Genomic DNA, 25,907 nt, shown 5'->3' with positions numbered 1-25,907 from the left:
CAATTTTCAGAAATTCCAAGTGAATTTCAAAATTAACTATAAAGAAATGGCAGGTAACATTGTATTCAACATGAACTTTTGAAATAGAAAGACTGATAAAGTATTTTATTTTAAAACATATACAGTGCATTCAATACATTTTGTTCAACAAGTAATACTACTAATAATATTTTAAATTATACATATATATATATACACACACACATGTATGTATGCATCTGCATGTATATGTAAGCACTCAAATATTTAGTTTAAAATAAGAAAATGGAGAATGTACTTTTCTTTTTTAATAAGTTTACTTGCCATCATTTACAACCAAGACTTTTTTCTCAACTGCTTAGATGCTTAATTCCATCCTATAACCAAACATCTTTATTTTTTTCAGAGGGGAACGTAATTTCCACATCTTCTATTATATCTATGCTGGTCTGGCTGAGAGGAAGAAACTTGGCCACTACAAGCTGTCTGACAGCAAAACTCCAAAGTAAGTTCTTGAGCACCTGATAACAGCCTGCTGTTTTTATCTGGATCCTCATCTGACGTCCTTATTTCTGTTTTGCACTCTCTTTTTCTCAATTCCAGGTATCTCCACAATGAGAATGTTAAATTAGTGCCTGACATTGTGGGCAATGCCTTCTATAAGGAGCAGTTTGAGACAGTGGAGCAGTGCTTCAAAGTCATCGGCTTCTCCCTAGAGGTACACAAACCTATCGCAATAAAGTGTTTACAATCTTAAACAAAGGTTCAATACTAAAGCGATTTTTTGCTGCGTAGAACCTTTATTTTTAGAATTAAATTTCCAATAATAAGTGTCACTTAGAACATTTATTTACTTTTGGAGGTGATAGCACTGACTTTCATTATACTAAAATGCAAATGTTGTTTCTTTTGGACAAGAGGCTAAAATGTTGTTTGATTACTAAATAATGAGGTGTAATAGACAAGCGGAATGCTGATGTAAGTAATTATTCGAATTGTTCTAACTTTAGCTTTTAGGGAATCACTCTTAAGATTCGATATTTATATGATTAATTGAGATTAATCAGAACGTCCTACTTATACCTTGTTAACGATACCTTATTAACGACTTGTCCAGCAAGCATTAAAATCAGCCCGTTATCTTTTAACAATTGTGTTTATCTTATTCGCGGCCAACGATAAAACAAACCAAATAGTTAACTTTAGTTATCAAGCTCATGAGCACAGGTAAAACGTTATCTTTTTGGCAAGTAATTTAGACTTGGAAAATCACCTAGCAACAGATATGAGATTTCTTAATAGAATCAAAGTTTATTTCACTACTCTAACACAATACTAAGCTAAGCAACACAAAACAAAAGACGTAAACACACATTCGTTGCAATGGATTGTTTTGATCTGAAGAGAGTCTTAGGTTCTAATGCTCGTTTTCAACCTGAGGGAAATCACACACGCATGGAACTCTATCTTTACTCTTAAAAGATAAATACAACCAATTCAGCCAATTCAGGAGATTTTGTCTTACTGTCTTTTGCTTTCGGTCGAGTTCAGTCTTTTCCAGTTTGAGACGGACCGTTTTGTCTGGATGGCCACATCCAAGCTTATCAGTGAAATAAGATATCAGATATCCCAAAATCATGAAACAGTCACAATGGAGCGCAACGTCGGGTTCAGGAAGGAACCCGGTGAATTTTCTTTATAGAGGAATTTATTTTTAACATTTCAGTGTAGATATGAACAATGATAAAAACAATGTGTACCAATACTAATAAAAAAAGAAAATAATAATAATAATAAGTGTTTCTTATAGCAGTTAAAATATAGTCAATTTCTTTATTATTTATTTTCATTTTTAATTCAGTGATTTTTAACTTTTAATTTAGTTATTTTAATGCTTTAAAGAGCAATTTTAGATTGTAATGTTCTAATGTTCTGCTATCTGTTCTGCAAACTATAAAAGGTACAGCTGTCATAAAACCATGAGAGAAAGGCTGCATGGCACGAAACTGTAAAAAAAAATAGTATGTGAGAGAGTGGTAATATTATTGTGTTCCTATTGGTCAGTGTTAGAGGAGCTCAGCTTAGCCTGACAGTTGGCCTGGTTTAGACCAGGTTAGTTTCCCAGCATAAGTTGCAACAGTGACTAAGCTTGATCTAGGCCTACACTCAAAAAATTGATTTGTTGGACTTACATAAAAAAAGAGTGTCAAGTGGTTCCACGCAAGTGTGTTGAGTAGTTTCTACAAGTAATAATACAGTTGAATGAACTAAAGAAATTCAGGTAAAGTTGACACAATTTTCAGATGTGTCACGAATGCATTTTAGTTATGTTTATTTTATTTAGTAATATTATGTTAGACTTACGAACTTTCAATATGTAAGGTGAACACTTTATTTAGTTTTAAGTATTTGCTCTACAAGTGCAAAACTTAAATAATCAAACACATTTTTACAAACAAAATTAATTTATTTTCTTTGCAAGGTTTTGCAATATACAACTGCTAAAACCAATAAAACAATTAAAATTTCACAGGTCCTTTGAAACAAATACACTAAAACATCAATAATTTAACAGTAAACATTCTTTACAAATTCTTGAAGCCAGTTGCACTTTAAAAGACCTTGTAATGATCTTACTTAGAAAAATTAAATACATGGAATGTCTGTTGAAATTAGGCAGCATGCCCTAAAATACTGCAAAATTCCATTTCTGATATTTTTGATCTTTAGAATCAACAGTAAAAAAGTAACATTCAAACTGTCCTCTATTTTTGCAAACAACAACAAACAGCTTACATAATTTGTTTCAGAAAAAAAAAAAAAAAGGTAAAAACAACATTTTGGTCAATACTGAACATTCTTACAATGTGCAACTTCCTTCATATATTGCAATAAAAACATTTCTAAGAAATATAAAAAGGATTTTTTCAAGACAGGTAGCCTGTCAAAAAATGCTACAGTGCTCAATTTCTGATATTTCAAATATCCAATATTTAAGCCATTATATATATAAAAAAAAAATTAAACTGGCCTCTATTAGAAAACAACCACTAATGGCTTGATAACAGTTTGTCTCAAAAAGACAGAAAAAAAAAACAACTAAGAATGTTTACTATTGACCAAAATGTTGTTCTTTTACTTTTTGCAACTGCCTTCAAATATTGTAATACATTTTACTTAGAAAAATAAAAGGAAAGTTTGTTCAAGACAGACAGCATGTCACCAAATGCTACAGTGCTCAATTTTTGATATCTGAAATCGTTTGTCATTGGTAATGATAAGATTGAAACTGACCTCTAATCTTTGTAAATAACTGCAAACAATTTTAACTTCAGTTAAAGCTGCAGAACTCCATTTCAAATTGTGGCGCCATCAACAAAGATAACATTAAAACTGGCACATAATTTTAAAACCAGAAACAATTTAAATGTCCAAAAAAAAAAAAAACATCTTCACTTCTTTCATTTGTCCAGAATGATTTACTGGTTCAACCAACAAGTTTGTTCTTGAGAACCTGTATTTTCTGTGACAGTTTCTGTCCGTCAAGTCCCAGCAACACTTTTTGTAAAAACTCAAAAGTGTACTTCAGGTCTGAAGGATAACTGAGATTCAAGCTGTACGTATATGACTCCCAAAAGAAGAGCACAGGCCTTGGTGACGTCGCCAAGGTTCTGAAGCACTTTCACTCCCTCAACAATCAGTCCAACATCTGATGGTGGGTCACAGGCTTATGCATCTTCAGGTCTGGTTATGTAGATTCCAACTACAGTATTGGCCATGTCTCTCTCTGAATTGTCAAAGTCTGTGTCCTACAAAACACAAAAACAGTAACACTGTTCAGTCAGTTTAATTGCATCAAAAATACAGGTTGTAAATTTAGAGAATTTAGAAAATGTATCTACTGTACATTCCTTAATGTTTCACATGACTTACAAAACTACTCTAAGATGTTTGTTAGGGTTGTCAAAAGTACAGGCTTCTGGACTGAAATTAAAAAATGTGAAGAAACCAGCTTTTTTTCCCCAAAGGAAATCACTATGTATCAGAGTTTTCATGTGCTCAACAGATGTGACTGTAATTGGCAACAGTGATAATTGCTTAATGTGGTTCCTTAATATATCTGCTTAGAGACACGTCACTACCATGTGTGAACGTAACCTGTGTAAGAACTCGGTCAAGAGTGTGAAGCAATGATTGTAGCCAATCAGAGTCATCTGTCGAGCATGTGAACACTATGGCCAATCAGCGCTGTTTGAGAATCTGCACAACAGTGCTCAAAATTCCCACATCACAAGTTTTTTTTTATTTCAGTACTGAATGGTACCGAAGTTGGCACTTTTGACAACCCGAGTTAAATATACTTTGCGTATTTATATTTCATGACAATATTATATATATATATATATATATACACATACATACACTTTAAATATTCACTGCCTGAGAACACTTACTGCATACTCCTTCATGAGGTTTTCATAGTCTTCATTAAGATAACGTTACACAGAAAGTGCTCTGAGAATACAGGCTCTCCGAGTTGAGATGGTATCATTCTGTAGAAGAGTAGAAACAAAGTATAGACAATGATAAATCACAATAATAAAGTGGAAATTATTTACAAACATCATTAATAAATAAACAAACCTCATCGATGGTAGCCATCAGTTTGCAAATGTTACGTCCTGCAACTCCTCCTCTTTTCCGGTAACGTAGATGCTGGCCAGCTTGCTTGTGTAACCATCCAATTTTGACATAAAAGTTGGATTTAGTGGGACGGTACTGATTCGACTGAACTCAGCAGCAATCTGCAGATTTAAGACAAGATTATAGTAAGGATAGTTTTCATGTTTAAAAATATATTCAGGGTCATTCATTGACATCTGAACACTTAGCATTTAGGCTAACTCTGCATGTACATGAATAAAGCACAATTAGATTGAATTCGATAAATTAATTACTATTTGTTTCACCACTTAAAACTATGAAAGAAATAAATAGTTATTCCATCATATTTACCTCATGTTCACAAAACAGAGCTGGCCATCTGCTTTTGAAGTCAACAATTAAGATGGCTGTGTAAGTTAGCGCATTCCACGTTTTAAATCTACAGGGACACTCGGAGTAAGTGCACGGAAAACGATTACCGCGACCATAACGTCCATGCGCTAATCGATAGTGTTTCAACAACTATGATCTGGTAGAGACTGTTATTTTGCAGTCCTTGCACTGCCACATGCTTGCTTTGAGGAACAGGCCTAACTGGCTAAAAGACTCAAACACTTCGAAATACACCGATAACTTAAATTAACATAACTATGTGAACACTCGCATCACTTTTTCCTGGCGATATTTAACAGGATGGTAAAGAATTATGAAATATTCATACCTGACAAAATCACCATCTTCTTGTACTTCGCGCGTTCGTCTGTCTTCCGTCCCGTTGCTCCGCCTCCAGGTGAGCAGCTACGGTATCCGCAAAGATCCAAATTCATGGGGTTTTGCGTTTTACTCTACAATGTTAAGTTGGCCAGTCAAACTCTTACTAAGTAAAGCCAACAGTACTAAATTTCTGTAGAAATAACATAGTTAACTTGTGTTAATTTAGTTACTTTTATGTTTTATGTACTTTGAACAAGGGTGGGTGTAGTAAAACTAACAATAGTGAAAGTTCATTTTTTTGAGTGTATGTTAAATTTTCTTTATGGAACCAAATCATTTGACAATGAGTCAGACTAAAAGAAATACAATCAGTTTTACCAGGGATGACCTGCTGAACATTCGGCAGAACACACCACAAAATCTTTTACCAGATTTTGATTATTCGGACGTTTTGCTGGACATTGTAGTTGGGCCATAGCTCTGAAGCTCGTGAAGCTTCGTCATCGCGGATTTAGAACTGCGTTTCCTAGCATACATCTGGCGAATCTCCGCTCTCTACCCAAAAAAAACGGACAAACTCCTTCTACTCTCCCGGACAAACAAGGATTTTTCTAACTTTGCTGTTCTGTGTTTCATGGGAACCTGGCTGAATGGCGACATACTGGACAGCATACTACATCTGGCTAACTTCACGCTGATCAGAGCAGATCGCGATGCGGAATCAACGGGGAAATCGCGCGGCTTTTACATCAATGATAGGTGGTGTACAGATGTAACTGTGTTAAAGAAGTTCAGATCTAGAAATGCTTTTCATTAACTGCAAGCCGTTCTATTCACCGCGGGAGATTTGTTCGTTCATTCTCGTGAATGCCTACATTCCACCGCAAGCGCACATGAGCACAGCTTTACAGAAACTTGCTGATCTGATCACAGACACAGAACAACAACACCCAGACTCTGTTTTAATCATTCTCGGGGACTTTAATAAAGCAAATCTCTCCCGCTAACTGCCTAAATACAGACAGCACATCACATGCCCCATTAGAGAGCGTAATATATTGGATCACGGTTACACAGCAATAAAGGACGCATATCACTTGTATAAACAGGCCAAAAACACACTGGAACAGGAGATTAGAGTGCCAAAGAGGAATTATTCTGACAAGCTAAGGAACAAATTTTCTTCCAGTGATTCTGCTTCAGTGTGGAAAGATATGAACGATATCACCAATTACAAGACACCATCTCCCAGCACTTTGGAGAATCAACAACTGGCAGACGACCTGAATGAGTTCTACTGCAGGTTTGAAAAATCACCCCACACCCGCCCTGAACACCTCTCCACACGACCATTCACACCTCCAGCAACCCCCCCTCCCCCACACCTACAATTCAGATCAGAGAAGATGACATGTGCCAGGTCTTCAGAAAGAACAAAAGAAGGAAAGCACCAGGCCCAGACGGTGTGTCACCAGCCTGCCTAAAAATCTGTGCTGACCAGTTGGCCCCCATCTTCACACAGATCTTCAACAGGTCACTGGAGCTGTGCGAAGTCCCCTCATGCTTCAAACGCTCCACCATCATCCTCGTCCCAAAGAAACCCAAAATTACTGGACTTAATGACTACAGACCTGTGGCTCTAACGGACAGCCTTCAGAATAAACTGACACAGCTCTCCGTCCCCACCTCTGTCTGTCAGTGGATCACCGGCTTCCTGACAGACAGGCAGCAGCTAGTGAGGCTGGGAAAATTCACATCCAACACCCGCACCATCAGCACTGGAGCTCCTCAGGGCTGCGTTCTCTCCCCACTGCTCTTCTCCCTCTACACGAATGACTGCACATCTAAAGACCCCTCTGTCAAGCTCCTAAAGTTTGCAGATGACACCACACTGATCGGCCTCATTCAGGACAGTGACGAGTCTGCTTACAGACAGGAGCTGGTTGTCTGGTGCAGTCTTAACAACCTGGAGCTTAACACGCTCAAAACTGTGGAGATGATCGTGGACTTAATGAGAAACCCCCCTGCTCTCCCTCCACTCACCATCATGAACAGCACTGTGACTGCAGTGAAGTCATTCAGATTCCTGGGCACCACAATTTCTGAGGACCTGAAGTGGGACAATCACATTGAGTCCATTGTGAAAAAGGCCCAGCAGAGGTTGTACTTCCTTCGCCAGCTGAGGAAATTCAACCTGCCACAGAACTTGCTGAAACAGCTCTACTCTGCCATCATTGAATCCATCCTCTGCACTTCAATAACTGTCTGGTTCAGCTCAGCTACCAAATCTGACCTCAGAAGACTACGGAGGATAGTCCGGACTGCTGAGAGAATCATTGGTTCAACCATCCCCACTCTTCAAGAACTGTACTTATCCAGAGTGAGCAAAAGGGCTGGTAAAATCACTCTGGACCCCTCACATCCAGCACACTCCCTCTTTGAACTGTTACCGTCTGGTCGACGCTACAGAGCTCTGAGAACCAGAACGAACAGACCCAGAAACAGTTTCTTCCTTTAGCCAATCCATCTCATGAACACTTGACAATAAACGTGGAACACACAACTCTATTATGCATTGTTTATTCACCACACATACGTATTTTTTCATTTCAAATTTGCACATATCAGACCTGTACACACATAATTTGTCTATATTATATATTGTGTTTTTGCTGTTTTGTACATTGCCTATTTGGTATATTTGTATATTATTCTTTTATTATCTGTGTCCTGTCCAGTTGCTGTGTTTCTGTTGCACTGTGGAGCTTCTATCACTATAACAAATTCCTTGTATGTGTAAACACACCTGGCCAATAAAGCTCATTCTGATTCTGATTCTGAAATAAGCCAGGCTTATTTGGTTAACTTGTTTAATGAAACAGGCCTCAAGGCATTAAAAGTGGTCATATTTTCTCCATTGCATCTTATTGCATCAAATCGCATTGTGTTGAATAGAATTGAATCGAAATCGGATTGCACTGCATCGTAAAATGTGGTAAATCGTATCGCATCGCATCGGTACCTGCTTCATATGTATCTTTAATGTATCGTATAGTTGGCTATGCATCGAGATGCGTATCGTATCGGCCTCAGTCATTAGATGCACATCCCTAATATATATATATATATATATATATATATATACAGCGCCCTTCACTAATACTGGCACCCTTGATAAATATGAGCAAAGGCAGCTGTGAAAATAAATATGCACCGTTTACCCTTTTGATCTTTCACTCAAAAAATTCACAAAATTCTAACCTATCATTGAAGTAAAAAAATTGAAAGTGGGGATAAAATCTCATGATAAAATAAATGTATTCTCCAATGAATTTTGGCCACAATTATTGGCACCCCTAGAAATTATTATGAGTAAAATATTTCTGAAGTATATTCCCATTCATATTTACATTTTTTAGCACACCAGGGTGACTAGGAGCCTGAAATTGTCCAGCCATGACATCCTGTTCCACAGGATTATAAATATGAGGAACACAAAGGACAAATTCCCTTAATCATCCATCACAAGTAAAACCTAAGAATATAGTTCTGATGTGCAGAACAAGATAGTTGAGCAGAACAAGATAGTTGAGCATCACAAAATAGAAAATGGCAGTAAGAAAAGAGTTAAAGCATTGAAAATCCCCATTCCCACCATCAGGGTAATAATTAAGAGGTTCCAATCAACTAAAGATGTTAAAAATCTGCCTGGAAGAGGACATGTGTCTATATGCACGGTGAAGAGGAGAGTTTGAGTCGCTAAAGACTCTCCAAGGATCACAGCTGGAGAATTGTAGAGATTAGTTGAGTCTTGGGATCAGAAACATAAACACACACATATATATATATATATATATATATATATATATATATATCAAACATCCCCTACATCACCACATGATGTTCAGGAGTGTTTCAAGGAAAATTCTCCTCACTCATCCAAAAACTAACTCCAGCAAATTCAGTTATCAGACACGACTGGAACTTCAAATGGCACTGGCTTCTATGGTCAGATGAAACTGAAAAAAGAGCTTTTTGGCAGCAAACCCACCAGATGAGTTTAGTACAAACAGGAATAAAAAAGTACCCCATGTCCACGGTTAAATATACTGCTGGATCATTAATGTTGTGGCCCTGTTTTTCTGCCAGAGGTCCTGAACATCTTGTTCAGATGCATGGCATCATGGATTCTATCAAATACCAACAGATAAAAAATCAAAACCTGACTGCCTCTGTTAGAAATCTTATAATGGGCCGTGTTTGGATCTTCCACCAGGACAAAAATCCAAAACATACATCAAAATAAACACAACATGGGTCACTGAGCACAAAATAAATTTGTTACCATGGCTGTCCCTGTCCTCTGACCTGAACCCGAAAATGAGCAGGGTGAACTGAAGAGAAGAAGTACTAACATGGAGCTGTGAATCTAAAGGATCTGGAGAGATTCTGTATGAAGAAAATGGTCTCTGATCTCTTATCAGGTGTTCTCCAAACTCTTCAGGCATTATAGGAGAGCTGTTACCCTGGGAAAAGGACGTTGCAATAATTGGGTGCCATTAATTGTGGCCAACATGAACTAGAGAAAGCATTTATTTCACAATGAGATTTTCACCACATTTTCAGTTATTTTACTTCAATGATAGGATGTAATTTTGTGAAATTTTTGAATGAAAGATAAAAAGGATAAACAATGCAGATTTATTTTCACAGCCACCTTTGCTCATATTTACCAAAGGTGCCGATATACATATACGTTTTCATTTTTGGTGAACTATTTCTCAAATTATAATTGAAGATGTAGTGTACTTCTAATCTTTAATAAAGATATAATATTAATGAAATAAAAAGCCTTATAAGTGTTCTTAAAGTGAGTACACTTTCATCACAAATTTTCACTATTACATTACATTTTTAATAAAAAAAGTATGTTATTTTCCAAATAAATATTCCTTTTAATAGAATGCTTAGGTGTGCTAAGAACCTTAGTTCTGGAATTACTAAAGAAGTGGACAGTCACTGTTATACCACTCTTTATACCACTGAAATACCACCAGGCCAACATCTAAATCTTCTTAGAGAACTTACTCTGTGTCTGTAATGTCAGTTTAGTTTTCTATTTCTCGAGGGAGACATGAGTAATCACAGGCCTGTGAGTGACTTGGCTATGACATTACGGAGCACTGTATTCTTAAGGGAATCCATATAATCGAATAGACAGACATGTCAGTGTGCCACTAGATATTAGCTGTTATGCTACATTTGCAGAAATATGTAGCAGATTCGTTCCTCTGAGCTGGGGTGTTTAAACATAGATGTGATGTCATGTAATAAATCATGTTATTTATGCCTGGCGTCTCTTCTGTGGAATTTTTAATTGAATGCATTTTGTTTATTTATTAATATGAACCGTGGTAAATTTTTTGTCATAATCTTATTAGGAGCTCGGGAGTGTTTACAGTATCTTAGCTGGGATCCTAAATGCAGGAGATGTCGAGTTCACATCAGTCGCTTCCGAACATCAGCCGGACAAAAGCAACATTTCCAACATGGCAGTACTAGAGAGTGGTAAGAACTGTCACATATTCCAGGTTTTCAAGTCTGACCTTTCACTCTGTACAGCACAACCTTTTGATCTGAGCCCGAGCACAGTTATATAATCAGTCATGAGCGTTGTGGGTTTATGTAATTCTTAAGAGCTGCTAGAAACCCTAAGTAAACCCCTATTTGCATCCTTTTAGAAAAAAAAAAAATCTCCATAAACAAGCCTAAGGTGGTTTGTTTCTCTTAGCTGACTTAATAGATTTAGACAGGTTTAGGGCAATTTTCACCAGCTTGTCCAGACCAGTTTATCAAACTCAAACTAGTAAACCACATTTGACTATTTTAAGTTCAAGTTAATAGTAATGGGCCATTGTAGGGTTTTAGTGCATCTGTAATTACACTATGATGATTTCATAAAGGGTCTAGGCTAATATTTCCCACAAGCCCTTGCAGAAGGTGTTCACGTGGTTCACCACTGATGTTTCTATTGCCGAAAAAAAAAAAACGAGGCAGGAGACAGCAATTAGAAAAATGCACAATTACTGATTAGTGTAAATATGTAAAAATATGAAAGTTGGGATATATATAGCAAACTAATTTCCTATAGTTGCAGAGGGTTTTCAAATGAATGAAACCCTCTGGTAAAGCTAACTGTATGTAGAAGAAGTTAATTTCTCGCACTATTACTTTAGTTTATATTGATATATTTAATTAGTTTTTATTAATATATTTAATTCATTTATATTTTAGTTAAAATTTTTAGTAATTTGTAGTGTGTCATTTTTATTAGATTTTGTAATATGTCTATAATATTCATTTTTATTTGAGTTTGAGTTCTATTCATTTTAGTACATCAGGTTAAATTAAATGAAAATGAGAAATGTTGTCTTGGTAACTTGCTGATGTAACACGCATTTATTTTTATTGATCACTTTTAAGTTGTTTGTATTTTATTCTAAGTAACAAAAGTTTTTATTGTTGTTGTTTTCTATGGTTTTAGTTTTAGTTAACTGTAGTTTGTGGTTTACAATTTGATTGTATACTGTAATTTTACCATCATTTTTCATGATGACAGCATGTCCCAAAACTCATGTTACATGTACTTGTAAGTATGTACCCACTGCAATAGTACTTTTTGTACTGTGTAGAAGTGGCAAGAATCTATATAAATAAATCGGCACATTGTTGCTATGTTTCTGTGTGTTTGTATGTTCAGCTGCATCGCTGTTGTGTATCCGTGCGGATGAGCTCCAGGAAGCGCTGACCTCTCACTGTGTGGTCACACGGGGAGAAACCATCGTCAGATCAAACACAGTGGAGAAGGCCACTGAAGTACGGGACGCCATGGGCAAAGCCCTCTATGGACGCCTGTTCAGCTGGATCGTCAACCGCATCAACTCTCTCCTGAAACCAGACAACGACAACCAGTCAGGGTAAGAGGACAGAGTATTCTCAGTCTGTGCTCAGGTTTGCCACTATTTCAACAGTTGCAATCAAATTCTTTCAATGCCACCATCCAGGAGAAATACAACTTTAGAATATCTCCTAATTGAGCAGAAACTAGAAAGATATACTTCCATTCTATATGTATTTTGCATATAGAAAAAGAAAGAAGTGAAAACGAAGCCCGTGCATCACTTCATAATCCTGTGAAACTTTTTTGGCTGTTGACGTGTTTTAATGTCTGAAATAATTTCACCTCCACCAACGCATCTGATATTCTCTCTGAGTTTCCATGTTCCCTTACAGAAATTAGCCATGGTTTTAATAGGCATAAAACCAAAAATCATTGTTCTTGTAGCTACTGTAACAGGAAATTGACCGTGGTTTTATTACTTCAAATAATAATTTACCAAGAAGTATTAAGATAATAATTTGTGTGGTTATAAAAACAGACCTAAGCCTTTAAAATGACTTAAAGGGAAAGGGAAGTGGTGCGTGCCCAAGTATGGTGAGACTCTGCATCTAACCCATCCAAGTGTACACACAGTAGTGAACATACACCCAGAGCAGTGGGCAGCCAATGCTGTGGCGCCCGGGGAGCAGTTGGGGGTTTGGTGCCTTGCTCAAGGGTCTCACCTCAGTCATAGTATTGAGGGTGGAGAGAGTGTTGGTTACTCACTCCCTGCTGGACATGAGACTCGAACCCACGACCTTCAGGTTACAAGATCAACTCTCTATCCATTAGGCCACGACTGCCCTATAAAAATGCCTTATAAAAGCAATGAGTCAATAATGATTGGTTAATTAATAATTATAATATTATGGTTTCATAGAATAACACTTTTAAAATACATTATGTAGGCTAATACAAAATAAACAATTTATATTACATGACTGCAAAGGGAGCCTGGTAATTGTCGCTGCTACACTTACAGGACGATCAAATCCTTGTTTAGGCTATTGACCAAAACGTAAATTAAAATATCCACTTAATCTTTCATTTTTGCCCACCTTTTTGCTATAGATGACACAGCCTCTGTAATTTCTTCAACAAAAAACATGTGGACATCACAACCATTACAAAAATTAACCATGGTTTAATCGTAGTAAAACTGCTTAATTTTCTTTTGCATGATTTCTGAATGCTGGAGACTATAAAATCATTCAGACAACTGTATTAATAAAGTCATAGCCATAGGTAACTGTCTAGATCTACAATTGTAATTTGTAAATAATACAATTTATTTATTTGTATATTTTATTAAAGTTCTATTTTGACCCCTATAGTAGGTGTTTTTTTGTTTGTTTGTTTTTAACATCCATAATATTTGAGGGAGGGGGGCACAACAATGCAATCCTGCTTAGGGCACCCATTTGGCCAGCAGCGGCCCTGATCATAAGATCAGTAGCCTACTAACAGTTCGCAATTAAATCCTTATCCTACCTTTTCTTGTAACCAGATAAAATCAATCCATGGTGATGAACGTCGTCGGAGATGTTTAATCCACAATCATTCTGGGCATTATTCCTGCTTGCTGGCATTCACATAAATCCACAAGTCGTTCTTTAGGCTATTTCATTCAAGTCAAAATAAAAGCAATTATGCTATATCTAGCATTGTTTTACATTACTGAGCATAGCAAATAAATTGTTTGCAAAACGGTCACATTTTTACTTTTAGTCTGCTTGTTACGGTCAAAAAAAACAAACAACTTTAATACAGTTACATTACATAGCCTATATGAGACAGTTCATGATCACTAGATTTTATACAGGTGTTACTGTAACGTTTTTCTAAATGGTGATCAGCAAACAAATATTGATAATGTGGAAGTTACTGCCTTTTGCCTTGGAAGCCTTACAATGCAAAAGCAGAGTACAGTAACTTCAAAATAGGGGTAAAAAACTAGTTTGAGCCCACAATTTTTTAATGTAGATAATTGTCATCAATGAAACATCTAATTGCCAAATTTCCAGTGTCCTATCTATAATTAATTTGGCTGGACAAATAAAAAACTTTAAGTTAAGGTCTTTTGCCTTTGTAGGGCAGTATTAATGTGTGAATAACAAACATTTTTTAAATTCCATATCTATTTTATTTTAATTCTATCCTTGAATTTCTCTCCAGGGAGGAAGACAAAGGTCTAAACATCGGTATTCTGGACATCTTTGGCTTTGAAAACTTTAAGAGGAACTCTTTTGAGCAGCTCTGCATCAACATCGCCAATGAGCAGATCCAGTTCTACTTCAACCAGCACATCTTCGCCTGGGAACAGGTACATCCTGCCTCTAATAAAGTCATTTTATCCAGTATTGAATTGTTTGGGAGCTTTTCTATGCCTTTTGGGAGCATTTTTAGTTGTTTTTTCTCGGCATAACCTTATTTCCATCTAAATGGTGGTAACACCTCATCATTTATCGTATCACAGTATAGTGAGAAATGGAGGGGAGTGGAATATTCCGTTTTCTTTTGACGCAGACAAGCGTGGCAACTCCCCAGACTGACTGTAGCCTTGAGGGTGAAAGTGATTTGGTGCCTCTAAACGTTTGCGACTAACCTACATTAGTGCCTTCATAAATCATCTGAAACAAGGGTTACGTCAGGAGCCGCTGACTTTGCTTGTGCTTCTGTAAACGGACAGAAACTGCTGCTTTAGGTAAATGTGTGGATGTGATGGCCACATTTCTGTGGTTGATGCATAATTCATTAGTATTTATACGGATAAATCTCACAAATATATTTATTTGCTAGGCAGTTGCTAGGGTGTTCAAGGAGGATGCTAGGGCATTGCGATTTGGCTTCTAGGCATTGCTAAAATAATAATATTAATTATTATTATTATAAAATATTATAATAAAGTATAGTGCTTTGCAATGGCAAGCACCACTCACATTTTGTGTAAAAAAATTTACATCCAGTTATTATTATTATTTAAAAAAAAATATCCATGATGATTCTCATAAATTTTCAAAGATTATTATTTCTGCAATACAGTATTACACAGACTTATTAATACAATTTTTAGTTGTTTTTGGATTTTTTTTATTTAAATCAGTATAAATAAAAGGCAGTATAAAAAACAATATGAAATATAGATTCTTTACCTATAGTATAAATAAATAAATGTATTCATTCATTCATTCAATGAGATTTTGGGCGAAAATGTACATAATTTAAAAAAAAAAATCTTTACTGTATACAGTAAAAACATTGTAATATTATTTTTGCTTCATTTATGCATCATAAATAATATACACAGAACTGACATTTAGATTTTTATTACACCGATGAGAGTGTGGGGGGGGGAAATGCAATTAAAATAATTTCAAAAACAAAATAAAGTCCAAAAATATACTTAATTATCTTACAATAGAAAAATAAATAAATAATAATAATACATTTTAGTGGAATTCGACCCAGGCATTGCTTTTTGAGCTTTACCTGTAAAAATTGATTCATAACCATCATATTTGTTGATGTGTGTTCTCCATATTATTATTTCTACTCAGAGTACTCAGTAGTATGTAGCCTGAAGTAAACATTGAAGAGTGTGTTTTCTGTTATTTTTTGCACCGTGTTGCTTCAAATCTCTGTTGTTTTTGCATCCCTGAGGCTTGTATGTCAGCAGCAGTCTTACTCTCCCAAAAAATGAGGTTGTTCCCTGTTCGCAGGATGACTTTACCCGCGGATAAAAGCTCTAATCCACACCAGAGATTGGATTTCTTGGACAAGCTTCTGTATGTGTGTTGATGCGTTTCGCCAGTGAATAATTTAGGTCCATGTGTGTATTGTAATTTATCAACATGGCAGTCTAGAGACAAGACAGACATGACATGGGTTGAGTGCTCTGCTCACAGGAAGTCATCATGTAGTAGCAGGAAAGGCCTGACGCACAGTGTAGCTACAGTACAGAGCTCCAGGCATCAGCTAGCAGAAGTCTGCAGTGTTGTTGGAAGCTTACAAACATTAGTGGATAGATGAACAGAAGTACGTTCCCCGAGGAGAAATTCAGGTGCAAAACAATAGCAGCATCAAGCGGAAAGGTCACAGACAACATCAAATTCAGAGACATAGTATAATCAAACAAGACATTTCAAAATATGAATGCATTGTCTTATAATAAAGAGTTTTCTTTTGACATTTTATGTAGAATTAGTCTTGCATGACCAGAATATTTACTATCAGCATGAAGTCTTGTGCACTTGCTGCTCATTCTGGCAGAAAAAAAGCCCAGTTAGACAGGAACGTGGATAGTGACCAGTCATGGTTTATTTAGTTTTTTTTTTCATACTGTTTTGGGGGCGAGGAATGAAAGAAACAGCAGTGTTAGTCTGGACCAAATTAAGAAATGTTCTCAATATTGTGTACTTGTTGTCTATTTTTTTCAGGATGAGTATCTGAATGAAGACGTGGACGCTCGAGTGATTGAATATGAAAATAACCGGCCGCTGTTGGACCTGTTCCTTCAGAAGCCCATGGGCATGTTATCGCTACTGGATGAGGAGAGTCGCTTTCCTCAGGCAACTGACCAGACCCTCGTCGGCAAGTTCCTCTCAACATCTGACCTTCTCCCTGAAACATAAGAGAGCTTTTAGCTTTAGTTGGGTTCGCCTGGTGTCTTATGACCAGGGACACTTGCACTCTCTCTCTCACACACACACACACACACACGTACGCTCAGACCAACAAGAACAGGGGAGAGGCTGTCATCAAACATTTACTGGCATGCTAAGTTTTCATCTGCTTTCTCCAGAGGATGCTCTCAATGAAGTCTTTGACTGACAGATGAATAATTCAACATGCCAAGACTAGACGCCTAGCTGTTTTTCTATGATACTGATGGATGAATTCATGTGTATCTCATGGTATCTTGAATGGATGAATGAATTTAATGAGGGTCGGCTCAGTGAACGAACAAATGTATGAACATATGAGCAAATGAATGAATGAACTGCATGTTGAATGGTTAAATGTACACAACAACAACAACAAACAAGTAAATGACCAAATGAATTATTGAACTAATTAACTTTGAATGGATGGCTGTGTGAATTAATCCATTGTAATTAACAAGCAGTTGTCTTTTGTTCATTCAGAGAAATTTGAGGACAACCTAAAGTCCAAAAGCTTCTGGAGACCAAAGAGGGTTGATCTGGGCTTTGGAATCCATCACTACGCAGGCAAGGTAGAAATATTATATTTATCAATATTTATTTCTGCATTTTTTATAAACACACCACAGAAACAAAGATATGAAAGAGAATTAATGGATTGTTTACACAAAAAGGACAATTCTGTCATCATTCACATTTCTATAAAGGATCCAAATTGGAGTTTTCACAGCAGTGCCATTAAATAATCATTTTGGATTCCCAAAACAAGAGTTTTTATACAAACAGTTCTTCTTTTATATACACTCACTGGCCACTTTATTAGGTACACCTTACTAGTATCGGGTTGGATCCCCTTTTGCCTTCAGAACTGCCTTAATTCTTCGTGGCATAGATTCAACAAGGTGTTGGGAACATCCCTCAGGGATTTTGGTCCATATTGACACGATAGCATCACGCAGTTGCTGCAGATTTGTCGTCTGCACATCCATGATGCGAATCTCCCGTTCCACCACATCCCAAAGGTGCTCTATTGGATTGAGATCTGGTGACTGTGGAGGCCATTTGAGTAAAGTGAACTCATTGTCATGTTCAAGAAACCAGTCTGAGATGATTTGAGCTTTGTGACGTGGTGCATTATCCTGCTGGAATTAGCCATCAGAAGATGGGTACACTGTAGTCATAAAGGGATGGACATGGTCAGCAACAATACTCAGGTAGGCTGTGGTGTTTAAACGATGCTCAATTGGTACTAAGGGTGCCAAGAAAATATCCCCCACACCATTACACCACCACCACCAGTCTGAACCGTTGAGACAAGGCAGGATGGATCCATGCTTTATGTTCTTTACGGCAAATTCTAACCCTACCATCTGAATGTAGCAGCAGAAATCGAGACTCATCAGACCAGTCAACGCTTTTCCAATCTTTTATTGTCCAATTTTGGTGAGCCTGTGCGAATTGTAGCCTCCGTTTCCTGTTCTTAGCTGACAGGAGCAGCACCCGGTGTGGTCTTCTGCTGCTGTAGCCCATCTGCTTCAGGGTTCGATGCGTTCAGAGATGGTATTCTGCATACCTTGGTTGTAACGAGTGGTTATTTGAGTTACTGTTGCCTTTCTATCATCTCTAACCAGTCTGCCCATTCTCCTCTGACCTCTGACATCAAGGCATTTTCGTCCACACAACTGCCACTCACTGGATATTTTCTCTTTTTCGAACCATTCTCTGTAAACCCTAGAGATGGTTGTGTGTGAAAACCCCAGTAGATCAGCCGTTTTTGAAATACTCAGACCAGCCCATCTGGCACCAACAACCATTCCACGTTCAAAGTCACTTAAATCCCCTTTCTTCCCCATTCTGTTGCTCGGTTTGAACTTCAGCAAGTCGTCTTCACCACATCTAGATGCCTAAATGCATTGAGTTGCTGCCATGTGATTGGCTGATTAGCAATTTGTGTTCCCAAGCAATTGAACAGGTGTATCTAATAAAGTGGCCGGTGAGTGTATATATAGTGTGAAGAACTTGTCCATTCTGCTGTATAGAAAATGAAAACACATTTGTTAAAATAGCTTCTTTTGTGTATGTAAGGGTGAGAAAATGATAACAGAATGTGTATTTTTGGGTGAACTAACCCTCTAAGCCAAGTTCATCTGTGAGAATAATAGTCTATTAGATGTAAATGCATCTTTTTTCTCATGTGGTTAGGTGATCTATAATGCCGGTGGTTTTCTGGCTAAGAACAGAGATGCTCTGCCTGCTGATATTGTTCTTCTGCTGAGGTCCTCAGAGAATGAACTGATCCGTAAACTGGTTACTCACCCGCTCACTAAAACAGGTTTGCTTTACTCTTTAGAAACATTGAAAGCCTTTAGTATGTGTGCTGTTTAGATGCTTAATTCTCTGTTCTTTTTTATACAGATATAATTATGTTATGTTGCTAAAGAACCCACAAATCCACAAACATTCATCTAGACATACGCTTATAAAGCTTTTGGTGTGTGTGTGTTTCATTTGTCCTCTCTGTATGAGAGAGATCTTCTAAACAGTGACCTCTAACAATGTGTCAGTCAATCCAATCATTGTGTAATTACCTCGTTCAATTACTTTTTTTTTTTTTCATTGTGCTGCCAGAAAAAAAAATGGGAACATTTTGTTGCTTTGATTACATCCACCAGTTTCCAGTACTTTAGTTGTCTGCAGTGTGATTACTTGTCACAAATCACAAATTAATTGCACGTCAAAATTGGAAGAGAAATCACCCCCAAAAGATAGTTTATAGCCATTAGTGTGGCTACACTTAATATAATACTAATATAATATAATACAAAGTATTAAACCATTAAATGGGTGTTATTTATTATTAGTAGTAGTAATATCACATTATCACATCACAATATCACAGTTATTTTTATCTGTGTAGCACCTTGTTTGATATAAAATGCAATGTTGTCCATTAATTGGTATAGTTTAATTACATTTTTAAATTAATTGATTAAATTGTTAAAAGTTTAATTCATTAATTTGTTAGACAGTATTTTTGATGTTACATTTGTAACAAATTATAAAGTACAGAATCCAGAAACAAATTAAATAAAACAATTTACTATCAAGACCTGTTTACTTGGAGCAAATGCCACATCATCTAAAGTTCATCCATATAGAAAAGTAATCACACTTATAAATGCAACTTTACAGCTCAAACAACACTTTTTAGTATAGACTAATTTTATTTTAATTAAAAAAAAAAAAAAAAAAATTATATATATATATATATTTTAAACCCTCCAATATGGCCCATTGACTTTTATTATAAACACACAAACTTGTCCTTTTAAAGGGACGAGTGACAAGGTTTGCTAATAGTATGACACAGATGCTGTTGGTAGATGCAGTATTTAAACCAAACAGTTTGTCTAATTGGTGCTTCTTTATGTGACCCACTAGAAAAAGCAATACTACTGTAGTGTAATTTAGAATAGCATGAGCAGCCAAATTGTAAGTATAGTCACATTCTATTAGATTACACTACATTAGGCCACACCACAATCTCACAGGATAGAAGCAACAGTGCAAACACCATCCTGTCTGAAACGTTAAACAGGGAGTTTGATCTATTGGTCTGAAAGAATGAGTGTAGCACTCGCTCTAGAAAAGAAAATGTGCTCACTCCCATGTGATCTGATGTGATGAATGGAGGTCGTCTGACTGACACAGTCGATTGCGTCCTGTGAGATTCACTGGGGATTGTTTCCAGGAAGTCTGCTGGGATTTCAAACCTAGGCTTCATACATAAGGCTTTTGTTAGCTACTTGACCATTGTGAAGCTTATTTATCTGTCACAGCACTGACCTCTAAAGACCATATATCCCAGTGCCCTTGAAATGGGTAACCTTGCAATAACTGGTGGATTATCTTTGAAGAACATGTGATCTAATCTAATGAAGTATCAACAGCAGATTTCTAATGTGTTTGGTTATCGCAGTGAAAGCAGATATATCCCCTGACCTCTCTCTTTGTGCAGGTAACCTGGCTCACACTAAAGGCAAGGCTGCGGGCTCTGCTTGTATGGGCACACAACAATCACAATGCACAATTAACTTTGCCAAGGTACTCATTTTGACCTCCTCTCTGTACTATAGAGCTCCTAAAGCAAGGGTGCCCAAACTCAGTCCTGGAGGGCCGGTGTCCTGCAGAGTTTAGCTCCAACTTGCCTCAACACACCTGCTGGGAAGTTTCTAGTATGTCTAGTAAGAGCTTGATTAGCTGGTTCAGGTGTGTTTAATTGGGGTTGGAGCTAAACTCTGCAGGGCACCGGCCCTCCAAGACAGAGTTTGGGCATCCCTGCCCTAAAGGGACATGGTGATGGTAAAAAAAAAAAAATACACAATAGTTTTGCAAGAGATTTCAAATGGTTGCTAGCGAATGTAAATGTTTTGTGAGTGAACACAACATTTCTTGGGGAAACAAAATAGTTTTGCAAGAAATCGTGAATGTTTTGCGAGCGAATGCAAAGTTTTTGGGAATGCAATAGCTGTGCAATAGATTGCAAATGTTTTGAGAGCAAACAGAGAGTTTCTCAGGGGAACGCAGTAGTTTTGCGAGAGGTTGCAAATGTTTTATGAGCAAATGTAACATTTCTTGAAACGCAACGTTTTGTGAGTGAACAAAGTTTCTTGGGGGAACACAATAGTTTTGAGAGAGATCATAAAAATGTATAAGATATTATAATAATATAATATTATTTATTATATATATATATATATATATATACAAATACAAAATGTGTATATATATATATATACAAAACAACCCAACTGCAGTTTGATTGATATTACTTTGAATGCGCCAAAAAAAAAAAAAAAAAACGTGATTTCTGAAAAAAAAAATATATATATATATATATATATATATATATATATATATATATATATAATATTATTATTTTTTTTATTTATTTATTTTTTTTTTTTGCGCATTCAAAGTAATATCAATCAAACTGCAGTTGGGTTGTTTGATTCAGTAATAATAACTTAAACAAATACAGGTAATTTACAAAATTAAAGTTAATTGAAAGTATGTTTTTTTTACATATTAAAAGTTTGTTTTATAGCATAAGCAGATAACTCCAACAGTCGTTTTTGGCAAAAGCATTAGTTAGCATGTAGTTATAAAGTTACTTATAGTTAGTAGAATGTCTAAAGTGGACTGTCGAAATGGTGTAGCCAATGTTGTTGTTGTTGTGATCATAAACTGTATGGATGTGATTACACACAATACACGGAGCTTTGCCCTCACCATTGTAAAGCGTTGCTTTTGCAAGGCTCCGTGAAAACGTTTCAGCTTTTATTTTCCTTTTTCACCCTGAAGAAGATATCACAGGTTCAAGTTCATCTAAATTATCCATCCTCGATCACTTTTAGTCAGCTTTGACAAAACTCTTCTCAGCCAGTGCGTCTTTACCTGACCTGAATACAGCACGCTGATTCGCTAGAATGGACTTATCGGCTTCTGTTCAAAAACAACAAGAGCGCTTCTGCAGTAAAATGTGAACTCGCGATGCCTTGAAAGTGGACAATACCGGCTTTTTTAACAAAACGTGTTTAGGGTTCAGATCGCGAATAATGTGTGGAGAATAATGCGTGGGATATATATATCCCATCACCATGTCCTCTTAGGGGCTCAATATTTTTCTGTTATTTATACTCTACCTTTAAGACTTCTGTATGTAAATGATCTGTGTTATGATTGGCTAACCTCAAAAAATTGCTGAGGTTGCTAGGTGTTGATGTTTAAATGTGGGCATTCATATGGTAGTGGGCTTATGAGCTAGGAGCTTCAGTGGTTTCACTTTTTGGATTGTACTAACTTTCTGTCCACTTCTATTTTTGTCTCTCTGTCTTTCCACACTCCATACCCATCAATGACATTTCCATTCTTCCTTCCTTTAATGTCTTCTGTCTAAAGCTGGAGGGTCTTATGTTGTTCAGTATTGTATCATTCAGTGAGGTAATGATCCTGTAGTATTTGTGCTGTACTTTAGAGACGTGCTCATAGAGGGTATGCGCCTTTTGCCAGCCGGCAGTGTGCTCACGGTTTTGGGTGTCTGTTTGTATATATGTGGGTCTTTCTCAGAAAACTGTGCTTTTTTATCATTGTATTTGAGAAAGTTACTTCTGAACTTTCAAGAAATCATTGTTTCCCACCTCAGGCACAAATTACCAGGACAGAACTACCTTAGATATTAGCTGATCACCTTAGGTTGATGCATCCTTCCAATTTTCAGATGTATGGTGCACAAATTTAAAAAAATATTTTTCCCCTTCTAGTTACTATACTGTTAATCCCAATATTGGAGGGAAAAAAGTAAAACAAAAGTCAGATGTGCCAGAAATTCACTGTAAAAAAATACGTTGTCTATGTTTCTGGAATGGCATATCTGTGCCCAAATTATTACAAATTTAAACGCATTTAATTATAAATGTGATATAATGCTAAAATTCTAACCTACCTAACTATCAAAATCAGTATATTATTTAAACCCTTTAGAAATTTACATTTGAATTATAAATCTATAATAAATTATAATTCTATTGGTTGAATGAAAGTCATTAATAAAACATAAAATATGATAATGTTAACTAGCCATTTATCATTAATATACACCAAATTACATGATTTACAGGGATTATACTCAATATTTGTACCAAGAATATTTTTTTCTGTAAAGTTCTGTAAAGCAAAATACTGAAAAGATATTGAAATGAGTTTGATGTGGCCAATAAACATAATGAAATACCGATAAAGACTAAAAGAGAAATTCACCATGTGAATTTATGATTATGATTTCAAAAAGAAATTAAAAGGGCTAATGTCAGTATACCCAAAGTGGCAAATGAGGTCATGCACATTGATGTGTTTTATGAAAATGAAACCATAACAAGTCAAATTTTGTTTAATTTAAAAGTTCAGTCAGTCCGATATATCAAATATTGCAACAAAGGTCTGTTAATTGCCTCAGTAATCATGGAGACATGCTTGACACTATTTCCTGAAAATGACCCATGTCTGTGAGAGTGAATGAGTACCTTCTCACGTGACCCTACCAGCTGTCTAATAGCTAATGCATTTGTAGATTGACTGATTTACAGCTTGATTAGTTCAAATAATACACATAAGTGCCCCTGTGGAATTAAGAATTGCCTTCATGTGTTTGTGCAGTCACATTTTAAAAACATCTACTTGTGTTTGAGTTTCATGTTTTTTAGTATTTAATTTATTATTCCCAAGATAATATTAAGAGAACACATGAGCTACTTAGACCTCACATTCAGGTTGCACTCTGAAATGAATGAGGGTTTTAAACATATTGAAATTATGTCTTTGATGAAGACCTGTATTCATTACCATTAATTTGCATATTTAAGCATGCTGTCTTTAGAAAATTTCACATGAAAGATTTCATCCATTTTAGCCCACGTAAAATAAAAGCACCTGTGTCAGTGTGTGATTCTGCTTTGTGTTCAACACTGAAACACCTTGATAATATAGCCTGGTGAAATATTCATGGCCCTTTCAAACAAGGAATTTGGCCTTATTGATGATAGTCATAAGCAATTAATGCTTGTTAGATCGCTTTGCAAATGAATCCTGCAGTTAATTTCATTATTTCTTATATCATATATATATATATATATATATATATATATATATATATATATATATATATATATATAAAAAGATTTGGATTCAAATCAGACTGTCTTATCACAATTTGTATGCATTTCTTTTTCAGTCTTCCTCTCGGAAATTAACTCCCACCCATGACAAATCAATGCTTGCCTTGCCTGTTGACACTGTACAAACGGTGATTGTGTGTTTACCCTGACCTTTGGCTTTATAGTATAAGAGTTTCCAAGAGGAGACATGCATAAATTTATTATAAACAGATAATTTTATCCCCAATATCCCTTCTGTAGATTTTCTTGACCACATGTTTTCACCATGCTGAATATTTTGTGTTTGCAAAGGCGGAGAGCACAGGAGACACCACACATCACCCCAGAGAGACCACCAACATGAAGACTCAAACTGTGGCCTCTTACTTCAGAGTAAGACTTTTGAAGACCTAATGATAAGAACCAATAAAATCGTCACTTGTGATCACAGTCTTTGTTTATTCAATGTACTTTGCAGTATTCTCTAATGGACCTGTTATCAAAGATGGTGGCAGGCCAGCCTCACTTTGTGCGTTGCATAAAACCAAACAATGATCGCCAAGCCCATAAGTTTGACAGGGAGAAGGTTCTAATCCAATTACGCTACACTGGTATTCTAGAGACGGCCAAGATACGCAGACAGGGCTACTCTCATCGTATTCTCTTCAACAACTTCGTTGAAAGGTTGGACTGATACTACATTTTACTGTGTGTCAAGTGCAAAAACCCCTTTTCCACCTAAATGGTGTTTATGTTGGTGCTGGAGACAATACTCTGCCAAGGGACCCGTCCCATATCTGGCCTGTGTTTCAAATGACTTTAGAAATGAAAAATGACATGGTGTGACTATATAACCCCCTTTCAAACTAAGCCATCATGGAAATCCATTATACCTCATTGTAGTCTTTGGTCTTAGTTTTGAAAACGTATTTTAACATCCAAAGTAACAGCCATCAAAACTGGCGAGAACCACCATTTAACAACCAATAATGGACCACCACTTCCGATACCGGCACTAGCACATTGCTGGTGGAAAAGGATTGCCTGTTTAGTCTATAATTTCTCACTTTTTTTATGTTCAGAGTTGCCTTTTACTAACCATTGGTCTTTTCAGATACTCTATATTAGCATTTAGAGCCAATGAGGAGCCAGCAATGAATCCTGAGACATGTTCTGTTATTTTGGAGAAGGCCAAATTAGAGAACTGGGTTCTGGGAAAAACGAAGGTTTGTGAGT

At 36.4% G+C, this 25,907-nt stretch overlaps 1 protein-coding gene across 1 annotated transcript in view; it reads left to right on the top strand.

Moving 5' to 3' along the window:
• LOC306862949 (myosin-IIIa-like) overlaps positions 1 to 25,907 on the top strand; it is an 86,333-nt gene that overhangs the window by 46,577 nt on the left and 13,849 nt on the right. The window contains exons 15-28 of the mRNA XM_079406060.1: positions 386 to 484; positions 583 to 697; positions 10,800 to 10,926; positions 12,119 to 12,335; positions 14,474 to 14,621; positions 16,735 to 16,888; positions 17,443 to 17,531; positions 19,162 to 19,291; positions 20,978 to 21,063; positions 22,921 to 22,962; positions 24,749 to 24,820; positions 24,984 to 25,064; positions 25,150 to 25,355; positions 25,786 to 25,897. Coding sequence (XP_079262186.1) covers positions 386 to 484; positions 583 to 697; positions 10,800 to 10,926; positions 12,119 to 12,335; positions 14,474 to 14,621; positions 16,735 to 16,888; positions 17,443 to 17,531; positions 19,162 to 19,291; positions 20,978 to 21,063; positions 22,921 to 22,962; positions 24,749 to 24,820; positions 24,984 to 25,064; positions 25,150 to 25,355; positions 25,786 to 25,897 — 1,678 coding nt within the window. The remainder of the gene's footprint in view (positions 1 to 385; positions 485 to 582; positions 698 to 10,799; positions 10,927 to 12,118; positions 12,336 to 14,473; positions 14,622 to 16,734; positions 16,889 to 17,442; positions 17,532 to 19,161; positions 19,292 to 20,977; positions 21,064 to 22,920; positions 22,963 to 24,748; positions 24,821 to 24,983; positions 25,065 to 25,149; positions 25,356 to 25,785; positions 25,898 to 25,907) is intronic.

The sequence above is a fragment of the Barbus barbus genome (genome assembly GCF_936440315.1).
Source record: "Barbus barbus genome assembly, chromosome: 44".
Lineage (NCBI taxonomy): Eukaryota > Metazoa > Chordata > Actinopteri > Cypriniformes > Cyprinidae > Barbus > Barbus barbus.
Note: the sequence above shows the minus strand (reverse complement) of the source record. Positions and strands in the feature narration are given on the sequence as shown.